At 44.9% G+C, this 16,913-nt stretch overlaps 1 protein-coding gene across 1 annotated transcript in view; it reads left to right on the top strand.

The window, feature by feature from the left end:
• EPHB1 (EPH receptor B1) overlaps window positions 1-16,913 on the top strand; it is a 552,359-nt gene that overhangs the window by 213,230 nt on the left and 322,216 nt on the right. Inside the window, exon 3 of the mRNA XM_084846918.1 lies at window positions 6,037-6,718. Within this exon, the coding sequence (XP_084703044.1) occupies window positions 6,037-6,718 (682 nt within the window). The remainder of the gene's footprint in view (window positions 1-6,036; window positions 6,719-16,913) is intronic.

Raw genomic sequence — 16,913 nt, 5'->3', positions numbered from 1 at the left:
TATTTGAGGTAGATTCAGTTTAGTGATAGACTTTAGTGTCTGTATTAATCTGCCTTGAAGAACCTGTGGTGAGAGGCAAGGTATAAATGTTTTAAATACATTGATTGATAAATATAATTCTTAAGTTAACTTAGAAATTCTTTGGATTTCTGATGGCAATGGGGGTCTATGTGTGATCTGCCTGTTTCCTGTTGCACACAGAAATAAGATGGAGCCCAGATTACCTACCCAATGATCTGTGACTAGGCCAGGAGGATAAACTGCGATCCACACAGAAGTGTTACTATCATCATTATCATCCTTACCTTATTTTAATGGGACTTTATTGTAATAATTTTCATCATATTTGATCTGCCGGTTGGAAAATTGCAAGTCCCTTTACAAGCAGGTCATAACTGTAAGAGAGGCCTGGGCAGATGTATAACGTTTTTAGAACCAGATTTTTTTAAGGAAACCTCTTTGGACAAGTCAATGCAGAGCCAAGCTAAAGAAAACAGGAATAAGAGTGGATAGGTTGTGACTTCAGCATTTTCACAGCTAGGGCCAGCTACCCAGCTATTTACCCTGGGTTGTATCCAGTGGTTGTGCGAATGGAAGGCAATTTGTACAACTGATCTTTCTCTTTCCCTTGCATTCCCCCTATAGTTCTCTGCCAGAGGATCAGGGAACCCTCCTGAACAGTGGAGGCTGTCACCTTGGGGGATCAGTGCAAGGGGGGGGGGATCACTCTAAATTGGATGGAGGAATCTTGCTGCCACCATTTTTGCCCTCAGCCCAATCTTAGCAAAGATGTCAGGGAAGGAATATTTTGCCAGATCCCTATCTCACCCCCAAGGCTGGCTAAAGATCAGATGATAATCAGAAATTATTTGAATTACAGTCCATTGGATTTAATAATAATAATAATAATAATAATAATAATAATAATATAAAATAATGATGATGATAATAGCAGCTTCTGCATGTGATAAACAGTCAGAAAAGAAAACAGTTTTTGGGGACACATTCCAGTGGTGGATGGAGCTGAAGCCAAAGGGCTAAAGACAAAAGGGGTGTGGCCAAAGATTCATAAAAATGCCAGGATCTTTTAGTTTAAGGGTGCAATCCTACGCATGTTTAAACAGAAAAGAGTCCAACGACTCCTAGCATTCCCCAGCTAACATGGCTGGCTGGGGAATGCTTGGAGTTGTAGGACTTTTTTTTCCTGTCTAAACGTGCATAGGATTGTACTTGTACCCTAAAGCTCTGACTGCCAGGAACTAAGACTTAGGAGATGCATTTCATCCTTTCAGAATAGGGAAAAAATGGCACAAAAGCTGGAAAAACATGAAATGCTTGGTAATTGGGGGAAAGGGGGTTGGGCCAGGGGCACTGGGTGTGACCATTTGGGGAACCTCAGAGAGCTGGATTTGGCCCCGAAGACAGAGGTTCCCCACCCCTGACCTAAATTCCGCCTTAGGTGGTGATTGTTGTTGTTGTTGTTGTTGTTGTTTTTAAGGGACATGCAGTGCAACCCTAAGCCTGTTTACTCCAAAGTAAGTCCAACTGTGTTGCAGGGGCTGCATTGGGGGGAGGGGCAGGGTGGTAGGGGCCATGCCTACCCCCAGTTTAAATTGTAGTAATTACTTATAAGTTTGCATCTATACATATAAATTAGCATATGCCATTTTTAAGCAAATCTGTATCCTCCTTTGTGATCTTTTTGGCCAACATGTAGGTGGCCTCCCTGGTGACAGGCACTTTCTTAGATGGCTTTAAAAGTGGATTAGACAAATCCATGGAGGATAAGTCTATCTACAGAAGTTAGCAGCAATAGCTATTTGGAAGCACTGAGTTCAGAACACTGTGCACTGTGCACTGGTTCGCACAACACAAGTGTGATTAACAAGCCACTGTGACTTGTGAACCCCCCTGCATGTACCGGTTGCGTGCCGCACAGTTTACATAATTACCCTTGCCAGACACTGCTTGTTGTGATGTTTGAACCCAGTAAGGGTAGATGGTTAACAAGCCACCAGAAACCATGTGACTTCTGAATCTTTGCCAGGTTCGGATGTCATAACAAGCTGTATCTGGCGAGGATGGTTATGTCAGTCAGGTGGCGCATGACATGCAGGGTAGTTAACAAGCCACTGCAGCTTATTAACCACCCTATGATCGTATGAACCAGGTCTGTGCCTCTGAATGCCAGACGGCAGCAAATCATGAAGGAAGACAGTTGTCTCAATGCTCTGCTTGCAGTGGGGCCGTTAGATAATTTTAGACTCTGGACTTAATTGTCTTACCTCCCCTCTCTGGAGTTAATGGTCTTACTGCCCCTGCCCCCAGAGATAATGGTTTTGCATAGTGCCCCCGTTTAGATGGCAATGCGTACAGTTCAAAATGTGGTAAGCCAGCCTTGCTGTATTTGGGCACTCTCCTGTGATCATTCTGCTGAGTGGGTCCCTGGATTTCTAATGGCCCCACTGCCTGCTTGTGGGCTTCCCCAAGGTATCTGGCTGGCCACTGTTGGAAACAAGGTTCTGGTAGGTGGACCCTTGGTCTGATCCAGCCATGCTTTTCTTATATTTATGCGTGCAATTCCTGGGGGCATCTGGCTGTATGCTGGACTAGTTTGACTCTTGTCTGATACATCTGGGCTATTCTCACGTTCTTAAACTGTGAATGATACCTACTTCCAGGAAAGAAAACGCAACGAATTAAAACAAAAAAAATCCTTTATTTAGTCAGAGCCTGGCACATCTTTGGCATCCTTTTCTTGAAATCGTACTGATGGGTAATTTGTATGTATGCAGAGAAGAGAAAGAGATAATTCGTGTAATAGCCCCATCCTCTCACCTTAATACCTCTGCAGTTTTAGCTGGCAAATAATTGATTTCTTCTTTCCTGCTTAAAAGTTGTGCTGATCCCAAATGCCTGCAAAAATAGAGGTTGCATTTCAGTGTGGGAAGGTGTATGCTTCCCAATAATACACCTCTGTAAAGTACTCAAGTTCTTTCTTTTGAATGAATGATAAACTATATATAAATAAGTTATTGCAGTGGCTGGAAAGAATGCCCTTATCAGCAGATGCACTTCCCAGAGAATCCAGCATAAATGTATGTGTATAAATGTACATGCTTCTGAAACAGTTTTGTGTTGTTCCACATATAGGCAGAGATAGTACCTGTTAATGGTACTGTTGTTATCATCACCCAGGAAGGAAGTAAATGGTTGATTGGTAGCTATGTTACAGTTTTGTGAGCCTTTGCCATTGCTCAGCATTTTATACTAGAGCTGCAATTTTGCAGGGAAAATACCGTGTTGACTTTTTAAGTGGAGTAATAGAAGAACTTAGAAAATTCTTCAAGTGACTTGTGGTTTCAGACATGCGCATTCTCATGTATAATAATCTTCTGCTCCCATGTCACCCTGTGTTCATCTTCAGTTCATCTGCAAGGCAGTCTCATATTTTACACCATACAGTTTTGCTTACATATGTAATACTCTCATCTCCATAAAAAGAAATATTAAAATCCTCCTGATAACGTGCTGCGATACAGCCATTTAATTCATGCTTCAGTGGCACTGGAGCACCTTAGAATTATGCATCACATCCAGAGCAGCACTTAAAGATGGCTGAATGAATAATGTGGTTGCAAACAATCAGCCTGTAAACACAGAGCTATTTGGATGGCTTATAAATTGGGCAGTGATACTCTAATGCCATCATAGGCACAGGCACACTTTGTTCCTGCCCCTTAATTGCCACAGTAGCCAACATTACGTTAATTCCCTTTCATTAATTCACCTGCAAATTGGCACACTCTCTCTGCCAGTTTTGATGGATGTGCTGCTCATAAAAGTGAGACATGGAGAGACCTGCCTGGAGCAAGTTTTCTCACACTCCCCCTCCCCCACTTCCCCCGAACCACATGTGGGCCACAGTTTTGTTTGCCATTTCCACTTTTCACACGTGACTGCACAGATGACCTTTCCCCACAATTCCTGATCATATAACACCCACTCAGTGCAGTCATTACTTGGGGAAAGACATTTGTGTTTTAGCATGTTAGCAGATGGAGACCAGGAGGGGAGGACTCCTGAATTGCTGGCATGGTATTTAACAGATGTGATCTTCTGTTTGAAACTGGCTTGCTATAGCTTAAAGCCCTTCAGGTATGACTTTTCCACAAATAGCTATAACTTGAGTGAAGTGGTTTCTCTCCCCTCTCCCCACTGAAGTATGCTGGTTCAGATCAGTTTATTCACCACTTCCAAGGGGTAGCCATGTTAGTCTCTTGCAGCAAAGAAGAAAGACTTGTGTGACACCTTAAAGCAGAAGGGTTTTTTGTTGTTGTTTCTTTGGAGAAGGGAAAGTAGAGGTTGAGGCACTCCAGAGGTGTGAACAGAGTCGAGATGGGTCCCCAAGTCTTGTCAGGTTTTACTGACAAGACTTTGACCAGCGGTTCTTGTATATTTGAGCATCCATACTTCTACATCTCACCCCAACCTTAAAAAGAATAATACTACAATATCCCCTTAATCCTTGATCCCCATCCTTCCAATCATAAACCACCCTAGTCCTCTTATCCTTCCTCATACCTTCATCCACTCATGCGTACACAGGCAAAAGTACACACAGTACATATAACCTGTCACTTCACATGCTGGCGCAGATCCATTTTGGACTGTTGATATGAGATTGTAGGAAAATTATGTTTTTCCAGCGCATCTTTAACCTACACAACAAGTCCCTTCTTGGCTTTTAAAACAGAGCTGGGCAGACTGTTGCAGAGAAAATTAATCCAATGTGCAGTTGGGGCAGGTGCTGGTGAGACTGGGTTGGGTGATAATCCTAGGCATAAGTATGAGGATGTAAAAAATATTTCCCAAGGTTTATCTGAAATGTTGGACGTCATGGACGTTTATCTGACACCATCATTACTATGTTTTAGACATCATGTTTGCACAGGCAATAGCGGGTTTATAATGTCTGTGGAGAAGAACCTGAACACGTTCAATGAGATTTACTCCCAGATAAGTGGCTACAGAATTGCAGCCCAAATGTTTTGTCCTTAAGTTTCTGTTTTGGATGCCACTGTTCTTTTTCTGGTATTCACTGCTAGTATAGTATTGATTTATTTGTATTTATAGATTATGTTGTTTTTATTGCCATTATTATGAGCCACTTTGGGAGCATGAAGTTGAAAGGTGAGGTATAAATGTTTCAAATAAATAAATCTAATGAATAACATTTTCCTTATTTGGAAGTATTTTTTCCTGGTTGATACCCCCCCCCCCCGGCACTCCCAATAGCAACTTTAGGCTGAGGCACTTTCCTTTCATTTAAAGGAAACACACATTATGTGACTTGGAAGGAATTATTGGGTCACCACTTAGTTTTCAATAATTTGGATTAGACCAACCTGTTAATTTTACTGAATTTAAGTCTGGCTCAATATTTTGTTTTTGTTGTGTTGTTTTTAAAATGAAACAGCATCCTGATATTTGCCAGCTCCGTCCAAGATAAATGTTTCTCAGGAAACTGCCAAGCTTACAGTGGCTCTGCCAATTAGGGGTCAAAAGAGGTTACACTACCAGAAGACCAGAAACCTGTTGATTTCGATTAGCTTTGTCACAGAACCTGAAAGACATGAGATGGTTCAGAGTTGCATTGGTTTGAAGAAATGGGTTAGCATGTGAGGAAAAACTAAATGCGTATGCCATTTTGGCGGCTCCAAGCAGACCGGTGTTTCTGTGCGTGTGTGCGTGTGTGCGTGCATGTAACTGGGCCAAGAGCTTTTAGCTTCTTGGCATTGTTTTTCTGTTGGCTGATTCCATGCTCATGTGTATTGGAACAGACCCTAACATTAGGGATGTTTCTCACATTTTCAGAACTGAAAATAAAGCACACTAATTCTCTAAGTCTCTGTATCCCAACCTAGCTTATTGTGATTAATGGCCCCCTGATTTAAAGTGCCATCCTTGTGTTTCTTTTTCTTCATCCCTTTTAATTGCCTGATTCCCCCCCCCTTTTTAATTTGTTCTATACAGTGGGAAGAAGTCAGTGGCTATGATGAGAACCTCAACACAATCCGTACTTATCAAGTCTGCAATGTCTTTGAGCCCAACCAGAATAACTGGCTTCTCACTACATTCATCAACCGACGGGGCGCCCATCGCATTTACACGGAGATGCGCTTCACTGTGCGGGACTGTAGCAGCCTTCCCAACGTCCCAGGTTCCTGCAAGGAGACTTTCAACCTGTATTACTATGAGACAGACTCTGTCATTGCCACCAAGAAGTCAGCCTTCTGGACGGAGGCCCCCTACCTCAAGGTGGACACCATTGCTGCAGATGAGAGTTTCTCTCAGGTGGACTTTGGCGGCCGGTTGATGAAGGTGAACACCGAGGTGAGGAGCTTTGGGCCCCTCAACCGCAATGGCTTTTACCTGGCCTTTCAGGATTATGGGGCATGCATGTCACTGCTGTCAGTGAGGGTGTTCTTTAAGAAATGCCCGAGTGTGGTGCAGAATTTTGCCATCTTCCCAGAGACTATGACAGGAGCAGAAAGCACCTCTCTAGTTATTGCACGGGGCACATGCATTCCCAATGCTGAGGAGGTGGATGTGCCCATCAAACTGTACTGCAATGGTGATGGGGAGTGGATGGTTCCCATTGGCCGCTGTACCTGCAAGGCCGGATATGAGCCCGAGAACAATGTGGCCTGCAAAGGTAAGGAGATGGTTTGCTGAGATATTGTTTTGATGGCCAACTAAAGAACTGTCTAGACGTCCTTGAGATGGAACACCTGAGCTCATGAAAAGGGTCTGACTCTAAACCAGTTTCAGCCAGTAACACATTAGAACCTTGAACCTGCACTAAAACCAGTATGGTTGGGATTACCTGGGGAATTATGAATGCCATAAGTTTTTTAAACTCTGAGCTGGGTCCTCTCCGTGTCTGCTCCTCTTACAACAAAGGTTGCTAAGGCTTATCCTCAAACTGTATTTGCCTTAACCTAAATTAGGCAGCAAATATGGTGGAACTTAATTAGTGAGACAAAGATAGAGACAATGCATAGCTGTGGCTATGATTTCCTTGTAGTGGTGGTGGTTAATATTGCTGTTGTTGTTGTTGTTTCTATCGCTATTACTACTAAAACTACTGCTATTACTATTATTGTTGTTTTATTGAAACATGTTGAACTGCACTTCAGTCCTTGTGGATACAAGGGCCGTGTAGAAAAGTATGACTATGATCCCGCAAAATACAACACTGAAACAACATGATCATAATCAACTGATCATAAACTGAACAGAAAGATCATATCAACCAATTAAAATCAAAATGCCTGGGCATACAAAAACGGTTTAGCTTGCATTGAAATGATTGCAATGTGGAGCAAATGGGACGGTGACAATAACTGTGTCTACAGATCTCTCTTTGGGTTTTCATAAGGCTCAAACGTGACCTCAGCTCAGCTCCACCCAGAGGGAACTTAACCTGGCTGAAATCTCTCCATCAACTTTTGGACGTATCTTTACTGAGTATCTCACAAAGTCAGACCCAGGGTGACCCATGTTGGGCTGACCCAGTGATATTGTTGTGACATGTAAACATACCTGTTGTGTCAGGAAAGTTCACCTGGCTGCCTGCTTCACAGACTCGGTGAGAATGTGAAGAACATCATTAACCATTCCGTGGATATGCTTATGGCCTTTTGGTTTCTTGCTCAAGGAAAAGAAGAAAAGAACCCACCTCTCCTGCTCTCAAAATCTGGACTTCAGATACTAAGAACATAAGAAAAGCAATGCTGGACCAGACCAAGAGTCTATCTAGTCCAGCATTTTGTCCACATGGTGGCCAACCAGCTGTCTGTGGGAAACCCACAAGTAGGACATGAGTGCAATAGCTTGTGTTCTGCTTGTGTTCCCTAGCATGCTTCCTCTGATACTTGAGATAGTATATGATAGTATACGGACATCATGACTAGTAGCTACTGATCCTCCATGAATTTGTCTAAACCAAATTGGTGGCCATCACTTCACCAATCAGTTTCGTGAGATGACCCTGGTTTCTAGTGTTATGAGAGAGGGAGAAATTTGTCTTCCCAATCACTTTCTCCATACCATGCATAATTTTGCTGGGAAGGAGCCTGTGGGAAGGAGGACCAACCAGCTGTACCAGGTGGATCCTGAGCCAGCTTCTGCCCCCGCCAAACAGGTTCTTAAGGCGGGGCTGCCAGAGGCAGTGCCTCGGCTTCACGCCAAGTGCGACGCTAAGTGCGCACTTAGCATCACACTTGGAGTCGCATGGAACAGCACCTGAAGACCCACCCACCTGCCTGTCCAGAGACACCAGCAGCCACAGATACCAGCAGCAAATAGCAGCAGCAGAGGGTAGCAGCTTTAAAGACCAGGGAGAAAGGGGCAAACGTAGATTTTATCTGCTCCTTCTTAGCTGCTGTTCTCTTTTATCTTTTATATTCTTTTATACTGTTGTATATTTTATATCTTAACATTTTAACATGTGCCTGGGAGGACTATTTAGCAACTCAGGGAGTTGGGGAGGTGCCACCATAACTGTGGTCACGGGCAGGGGGAGGTATGGTGTTGGGGGATTAACAGCCAAGCTGAGAAGAAGAGGGGCTAGACACCTTACAGCTGTCCCCTCTTCTGGTTCTTCCCCCAACCTGATGGTTCCTGGCAGCCTTACCAGTCTGCCCTCGGGCCTGGTGCTGCTGCTGCTGAATGCCAGGTTGGCCCAAAATAAAATCTCCCTCATGCCTCATCCATGATTTGATTGTGGATGAGGGGGCTGACCTGGTATGTATTACTGAGACCTGGGTGGGGGAACTAGGAGGGGTCACTCTCTCCTGGCTGTGCCCTCCTGGGTACTCGGTGCAGCACCAACACCGAGTTGAGGGTCGGGGAGGGGGGGTTGCCGTGGTCTATAGGAATTCAATCTCCCTCTCTAGGCTCCCTGCTCATTCGAGTGCAGATCTTGAGTGTTTGTACCTTGTGTTGGGTACCCGGGACAGATTAGGGATTCTGTTGGTGTACTGCCCACCCCGCTGCCCATCAGACTCCCTGCCTGAGCTGATGGAGGTGGTCTCAGACTTGGTGTTGAGGATCCCTAGGATGATGGTCCTGGGGGATCTCAACTTCCATGCTGAGGCTGTGTATCCGGGGCGGCTCAGGGCTTCATGGCCACCATGACAACCATCGGGCTGTCCCAACATGTCATCGGCCCAACGCATATAAAAGGACACACACTTGATCTGGTTTTCTCCACTGGGCAGGAGGATGGTGATCTGAAAGTGGAAGAATTAACATCTGTCCCTTTGTCATGGTCAGATCACTTCCTGCTGAGGTTTAGACTCCTGGCAGCCTTCCCCCTCTGCAAGGATGGGGGACCTATTAAAATGGTCCACCTCCAGAGGCTAATGGATTCCGATGGATTCCAGAGGGCTCTGGGGGATTTTCCTGCTGGTATGGCTGGTGCTGCTGTTGAAGCCCAGGTCACTCTGTGGAATGCAGAGATGACTCGGGCAGTTGACACGATCGCGCCCAAGCGCCCTCTCCCTCTGAGCAGAGCCTGGCCAGCTCCTTGGTATACACCTGAGCTGAGGGCAATGAAGCAAGAGGGGAGACGGCTAGAACGCAGGTGGAGGAAAACTCGTGCTGAGTCTGACCGAACACAGGTAAGAGCCCACTATCAAGTGCACTCTGTGGCGGTGAGGGTGGCAAAGAGACAGTTCTTTTCCACCAGCATTGCATCTTCTCAGCGTCGTCCAGCGGAGATTTTCTGAGTGGATCACAGCCTGTTACATCCTGGGCCAGGGAGAGAGACGGTGGAACCCTCGGTGGCATGCTGTGATAAGTTTGCAAGGCACTTTGAAGATAAAGTCGCTTAGATTTGTCATGAATTGGACACCACGATTAATGCAGTTCCATTGGTAGAGGCGTTCAGAGCACCGTCTAGTCCAGTTTTATTGGATGAGTTTCAGTTACTGAGGCCTGAGGATGTGGACAAGGTGCTTGGCCAAGTCCGATCGACCACTTGTGTGCTTGACCCTTGCCCTTCATGGCTTATTAAATCAAACAAAGAGGAGATTCCGGCTGGGTCCAGGAGGTTGTAAATTCCTCCTTGAGAGAGGGAGTGGTGCCTGCTGCTTTAAAAGAGGCGGTAATTAGAACACTCCTGAAAAAGCCTAACCTGGATCCAGAGGATGTTAACAATTATAGGCTAGTGGCCAACATCCCCTTCCTGGGCAAGGTGCTTGAGTGGGTGGTTGTAGGACAGCTCCAGGCACTGTTGAATGAAACAGATTATGTAGATCCATTTCAATCAGACTTCAGGCCTGGTTTTGGAATGGAAACTGCCTTGGTCGCCCTGTGGGATGACCTCTGCCGGGAGAGGGACAGGGGGAGTGCGACCCTGTTGATTCTGCTGGACCTCTCAGCAGCTTTCGATACCATCGACCATGGTATCCTTCTGGATAGGTTGTCTGGGTTGGGTGTTGGAGGCACTGCACTGCAGTGGTTCCGCTCCTACTTGGATGGCCGATTCCAGAAGGTGGTGCTGGGGGATTATTGCTCTGTGCCATGGCAATTGTGCCATGGGGCTCCACAGGGCTCTATTTTATCCCCTATGCTGTTTAACATCTACATGAAACCGCTGGGGGATGTTATCCGGAGGTGTGGGCTGAGGTGCCATCAATATGCGGATGACACCCAGCTCTACCTCTCTTTCTCATCAAAACCAGGTGAGGCAGTGGCTGTTCTGAATCAGGGCGTGGGCATGGTAATGGACTGGATGAGGGCCAATAAACTGAAACTCAATCCAGACAAGACGGAGGTACTGTTAATGGGTGGTTCGTCTGTCCAGCTAGGTGATATTCAATGTGTTCTGGAGGGGGTTGCACTCCCCCTAAGGGATCAGGTTCATAGTTTGGGGGTGCTCTTGGATCCAGAACTGTCACTTGAGGCACAGGTGAACTCAGTGGCACGGAGCACTTTTTATCAGCTTAGGCTGGTATACCAACTACACCCTTATCTGGACAGAGATAGCCTAGCTACAGTTATCCATGCTCTGATAACTTCTCATCTGGATTACTGCAATCAATGCGTTATACAGTCAGGGCCAGAAATATTGGAACAAGGATAACTGTTTTGGCAGTTGGCCTCCGTACACCACCACACTGAAGTTGAAAAGAAACACACCCAGATGGGAGCGAAGTCAGGACTTTCAGCTGTAATTCAAGGGGTTTGACAAAAGTGGGGCACTAACCATTCAGGAAGGACAGCCAGTGGCATACACCCCCCCATCATTAATGGCTCACAAATAATGGAACGAATGGCTGACAAGCAGCTGCATGGCCAGGTGTGGCCTGTTTTCTGGGTACCCCATGACCAGTCAAGCAGATAAAAGGCCTGGAGGGAATTCTGAGTGTTACATTTGCATTTGGTAGCTGTTCACTGGAACTCCCAACATGAGGTCCAAAGAGGTGTCCAGGCGAGTGAAAGAGGCCATCATTAGGCTGAGGAAACAACATAAACCCATCAGAGCGATAGCAAAAACAGTGGGAGTGGCCAACACAACAGTTTGGAACATCCTGGAAAAGAAGGAATTAACTGGCAAGCTCAGCAACAGCAAAAGGCCTGGAAGACCATGGAAGACAACTAAAGTGGATGACCACAGAATTCTGCTCATGGTGAAGAGGAAACCTTTCACAACATCTAGCCAGGTCAAGAACACTCTTGCGGAGGTAGGCATGTCATTGTCAACATCTATAGTCAAGAGACGGCTTTATGAATGTAAATACAGAGGCTTCACAACAAGGTGCAAACCACTGGTAATGCTCAAGAACCGAAAAGCCAGATTAGCCTTTGCCAGCAAACACCTAAAAAAGCCTGCCTGGTTCTGGAATAAGATTCTTTGGACTGATGATGAAACCAAGATTAACTTGTACCAGAATGATGGGAAGAGAAAAGTATGGAGAAGGAAAGGAACAGCTCATGATCCAAAGCATGCCACATCATCTGTCAAACATGGTGGAGGCAGTGTTATGGCATGGGCATATATGGCTGCCAGTGGAACCGGGTCACTGGTGTTTATTGATGACCTGCCTGCTGATAAAAGCAGCAGGATGAATTCTGAAGTGTATAGAGCTATGCTTTCTGCTCAGATTCAGTCGAATGCTGCCAAACTGATAGGACGCCGCTTCATATTGCAGATGGAGAATGACCCAAAACATACAGCAAAAGCTACCCAAGAGTTTCTCAAGGCAAAGAAGTGGCCAAGTCAGTCTCCTGATCTCAACCCAATAGAGCATGCTTTTCACTTACTGAAAACAAGACTGAAGGCAGAAAGACCCACAAACAAGCAGCAGCTGAAGGCAGCTGCAGTAAAGGCCTGGCAAAGCATCTCGAGGGAGGACACTCAGCATTTGGTCATGTCCATGGGTTCCAGACCAGGCAGTCATTGACTGCAAAGGATTTTCATCCAGGTATTAAAGGCGATCCTTAAGTTTGAAATGATGTTGGTTTGTTCCATTACTTATGAGCCACCAACGATGGGTGTGTGTGTATGCCACTGGCTGTCCTTCCTGAATGGTTAGTGCCCCACTTTTGTCAAACCCCTTGAATTACAGCTGAAAGTCCTGACTTCGCTCCCATCTAGGTGTGTTTCCTTTCAACTTCAATGTGGTGGTGTATAGAGGCCAACTGCCAAAACAGTTATCCTTGTTCCAATATTTCTGGCCCTGACTATATGTGGGGCTGCCTTTGAAAACGGTCTGGAAACTTCAGCTGGTCCAAAATAGGGCAGCAAGATTGTTAACAGGGTCTGGCCTGCGAGTTCATATTATGCCAGTACTTTTTCTGCTGCACTGGCTGCCAGTCCATTTCCGGGCCCAATTCAAAGTGCTGGTATTAACATTTAAAGCCCTTAACAGCTTGGGGCCAGGTTATCTAAAGGATCACCTCCTCCCATATGTGTCTGCCCGGACCTTAAGATCATCGTCAGTGGCCCTTCTCCGTGAGCCCCTGCCAAAGGAAGTGAGGTGGGTGGCTACTAGGAGGGGGGCTTTTTCTGCTGTGGCATTCTGTGCTCTGGAATGAGTTCCCTAGTGAGGTTCGCCTGGCACCTACATTGTATTCCTTTCAGCGCCAGGTGAAGACCTTTTTATTTTCCCAGGCATTTTAGCATTTTAGCTTTCTAGACTTTTAGCTTTGCTGTTTAGAATCTGTATTTTAAACTCCTGCACTGCTGCTAGGTTTTATTGTGGTTGTATTGTCATATTGTGGTTTTAATGTTCTATATATTTTAAATTGTTTTATTGTGTGCTGTTTGGTTTTAATTTTTGTGAACCGCCTAGAAAGCTTCGGCTACTGGGCAGTATAGAAATGAAATGAAATAAATAAATAATAAATAAATAATTTTGTGCGCCTCTATCATGCCCCACTTATGCACACTTAGGGCGCAATCCTATTCAGATATATGGCTGCCTCTGAACTCGGAGGCGACTGCCTGTCCAATGCAGGGCAGGGGAAGCACGGAGGGGATCATTCCCTCCGTGCTTCTCCTGCCCTGCATTTTCAGCTAGAGGGCTGAGTGGGGGAGGAGGCTGCTGTACGACACATTGGATGTGTCGTACAGGCATTTCCGCCCTTCCCGGACTGGAACCCCCCCCCCCGAACACCCCTTTTTGGCCACTCCACACTCCTCTTGCGAGCATGGAACATGGAGCTGTTCCGTGCTGCCTCCAAGGGAGCGTGGGAGTGGGGGGAGGTTGGTTCTCCTGGAACTGACTTCGGAGTGCGGGCTCCAAGGTTGGTTCCTGGAAAACCAGATATCCTATGGCTGTCTAGCTGCTGACTAGCAGCCTAGGATTGGTCCCTCCTTTGCTTTTTTTCTAAGCTAAATAGTCCCAGACATTGTAACCTCTTCTCATAAGTTGCTCTAGCTCCTTGATCATTTTGGTTGCCCTTTTCTGCAACTACTCAGATTTAGTGCATTATTCTCCCATTATAGATGGTGTGTACTTTGGCTAAACTGAAACAAATGTGGTTGTGCTACTGTTTTAAATGGCATGCATGGCCTTTGCCCCTCTATATGAAGTGAGCCTCAAATGCTATTTAGAGAGTTAGCTTCTCCAGACCGGACAGAAATCTGAGATGGATAAGATAGATTATGTTGGAAATGCATGCTGTTTCCTCCATTGGTGTTGAAGGTGCTCTACAGAGCTGGGGAGATGATAAAGCATGGACCATGCGTTGGGGAAGTGTCAGCATCTAAGCCACATGGTGCAGTCTGGCTTTGGGAGGTGCAAGGCCACAGGCTGGGGATCTTTCCTTATGGAATGAGTGCTGTGCATGAAGATAAGCGTATGTCACAATGTCAAGCCTAAAGTGGATTAGAATATGCCAATGGCCATGTGCCCAGCGCAGCGCATTTGGAATACTCCTTTCACAGAATGTTTGCAGTGTATGCAGGGAAACCCTGAGAGCACTGCCTGCAAATGTTTAGTAAATACATCAAGTAACACAAGACTCTTATATACAACGCACTGTGTAAAAAGTGACTGACCTTATTTTCTCATTCACACTTCTACATTCTCTCTAAAACATTCTCTCTCCTGCCAACACAATCTAATATTAGAAATTATACTGCGTTGCTTTTAGTATGTTTTCTAAAAGATATTTAACAGCTTGTGTCATTTTTAAAAAGGTGAAAATAGTATCTGAGGAAATTGAATCTAACAGCTAAAGCAGATATGATGCAGTATATCTGTGTTTGTGTTTCCAATGTTTTTTTTTTTTAACTTTAAAGCATCCAAGGGTGTGTGTGTCCAAGGGCTTTTCTACATGAGGCATTTATCATGCACTTGTCATTCCCTACTCATGGTTGTTTAGAGGTTCTTTAGACGATTACATGACCCTCCAGTTTTGTCTAACCAGCACTTTCGATGAGGTTGGGGGGGGGGAGGGAGGAGGGAAAATGTGGCATTTAATTGTGAAAGCGAAAGAAAGCATGATTTCCTCTTGTGTATTTCTACTATTCCACTATACCACAGTGCCACCTAGAGGTTATGTAGCAGAAAAGCAGGAAAGGAAATGCACTTTGTGTAGTGCTCTGATCTCAGTTCTGCCATGATACTGAAAGCAGATACAATGGATTAACAGCCAGTTAACAGCCTCATGTAGAAAAGCTCCAAATTTAGGAACAGTAGTGCTGGGGGAGAGTATGAGCGCTTCCAGATGAGAGTTTTGTTGTGCAATTGCCCGGCCTGATTCATGGAAAACAGGGGGTCCAAACATCACTATCTTCCTTTTGTAACCCTACTGTATTTTCCAACCACTTCTTCCATCTTTTTTCTTACCACAGAAAACCTGTTAAAGGGGGAAAGCCAGAATACCTGCACAATGTCTTTTGATAGATAGTGCTAGGATCTGTCTGTGTGGAAGTACCCCTGTTTTGTTTTGTTTTAAATCCCTGCATTGTTTTCCCAATTTAAATTCCCTCCCAGCTACTGAAGTCATAGGAAAACAAATTTTGCCTTGATAATCTGGGGGTGGGGTGGGGAATCCAGGCATGTTAGAGCAGGCTGTATTTTTGCACATCACAGCTAATGGCAGGTTGTGGGTGGGGAGATTTAGATCACGAAAATGGCATGGGGGAAGTGTTCAATACCCTTTCATCTAGTGCTGCTATTTCAATCAAACGCTGAGCTCCTTGCAGCTGCTTTATAACTAAAATTTAAAATCAATCAATCAATCAATCAATCAGGACATCTGATTATAGATTTCCCATATCAGGTTTATTTTGACCCTAATACGAGCAGCATTGTCATTTGCTTTCTGACTGAGGAAGGCCTGAGTGCCATAGGATAACTGAAAGAACTGAAGATTCCTACTTTTTTGATTACATGACCAGTGTGACTGAAATTTACAATGGCCTCTTCATGGCTTCCCTTTGCTTCTCTAGCATTGTTGTAAACGGTGGTAGTCTTTCTGTGAAGTCAGAGGAATACAAAGGTTGCCTTGATAACCAGGCCCAAAACATCCCTACTCCCAGCACTACAACAGCATCCTCCAGCAGCAGTTAGACAGGTGCTCCAGGAAGCTCACAAACAGGATATGAATGGAGATATTATCCTATGGATTGTCCCCAGCATCTGGTAACAAGAGAACCCAATGGATCATATTTATATGGCTCTCCAAGTTCCCCAAAGGCAGGATACTTCTCCCGATTGCAGAGCTTTAGTATACTCTGTGTTAAGAAGGAAATGGAGGCTGTTTACATTGCTGAAGCACCAACAGTGTTTATTGGGTTTAATAACTGAAGTTCAAGATCTCTAGCAAGATAAGGTGCACTGAAAGAAAAAATGTAAAATAACAGTGATAGTTCGCCATATATCTGATGCAATGTTATGTAATACAGTCATAAAGGACAAACGCAATAATTAATGACCATATCATACTCATCATCTAGTGGTATAATGAACAGAGGCTTAAATAATTTGAAAACAAATTATAACATACAAAGATTAATTATGAACAATGGCGAGGAGTTAAGCTGATGGAGGAGAAAGGGAGAGGAAGGATTTTTGTCCTTGGAAGACGCTAGCATTGAGCTAGGGTTTTGAAAAATGGCTTTAATTAGCTTCCATCAGTCCAGAATGGAATGACCCGAGCCTCTGAAGTCTAAATGGCAGCTACTTGGCAGGGACTATCTTCTTTGTTCATTGATTGTAAGCCGCTCCAGGAGCCTTTTTTGGCTGAGGAGCAGGATAAAAATACAATAAATAAATAAATAAATAAATATGCTGGAATGTGGTCTACTTTCACACATCACGTCAAGAAAATGTGCTTTTCCATATGAACTGTAGGAAGCCATCGTTAAATGTACATTCCCTCCATCT

This window comes from Heloderma suspectum, chromosome 3, assembly GCF_057233095.1.
Source record: "Heloderma suspectum isolate Gila_16-S chromosome 3, 16-S_ref, whole genome shotgun sequence".
In the NCBI taxonomy this organism is placed as follows: Eukaryota; Metazoa; Chordata; class Lepidosauria; order Squamata; family Helodermatidae; genus Heloderma; species Heloderma suspectum.
The sequence above is the reverse complement of the archived record's forward strand: the minus strand, read 5'-3'. Positions and strand labels throughout refer to the sequence as shown.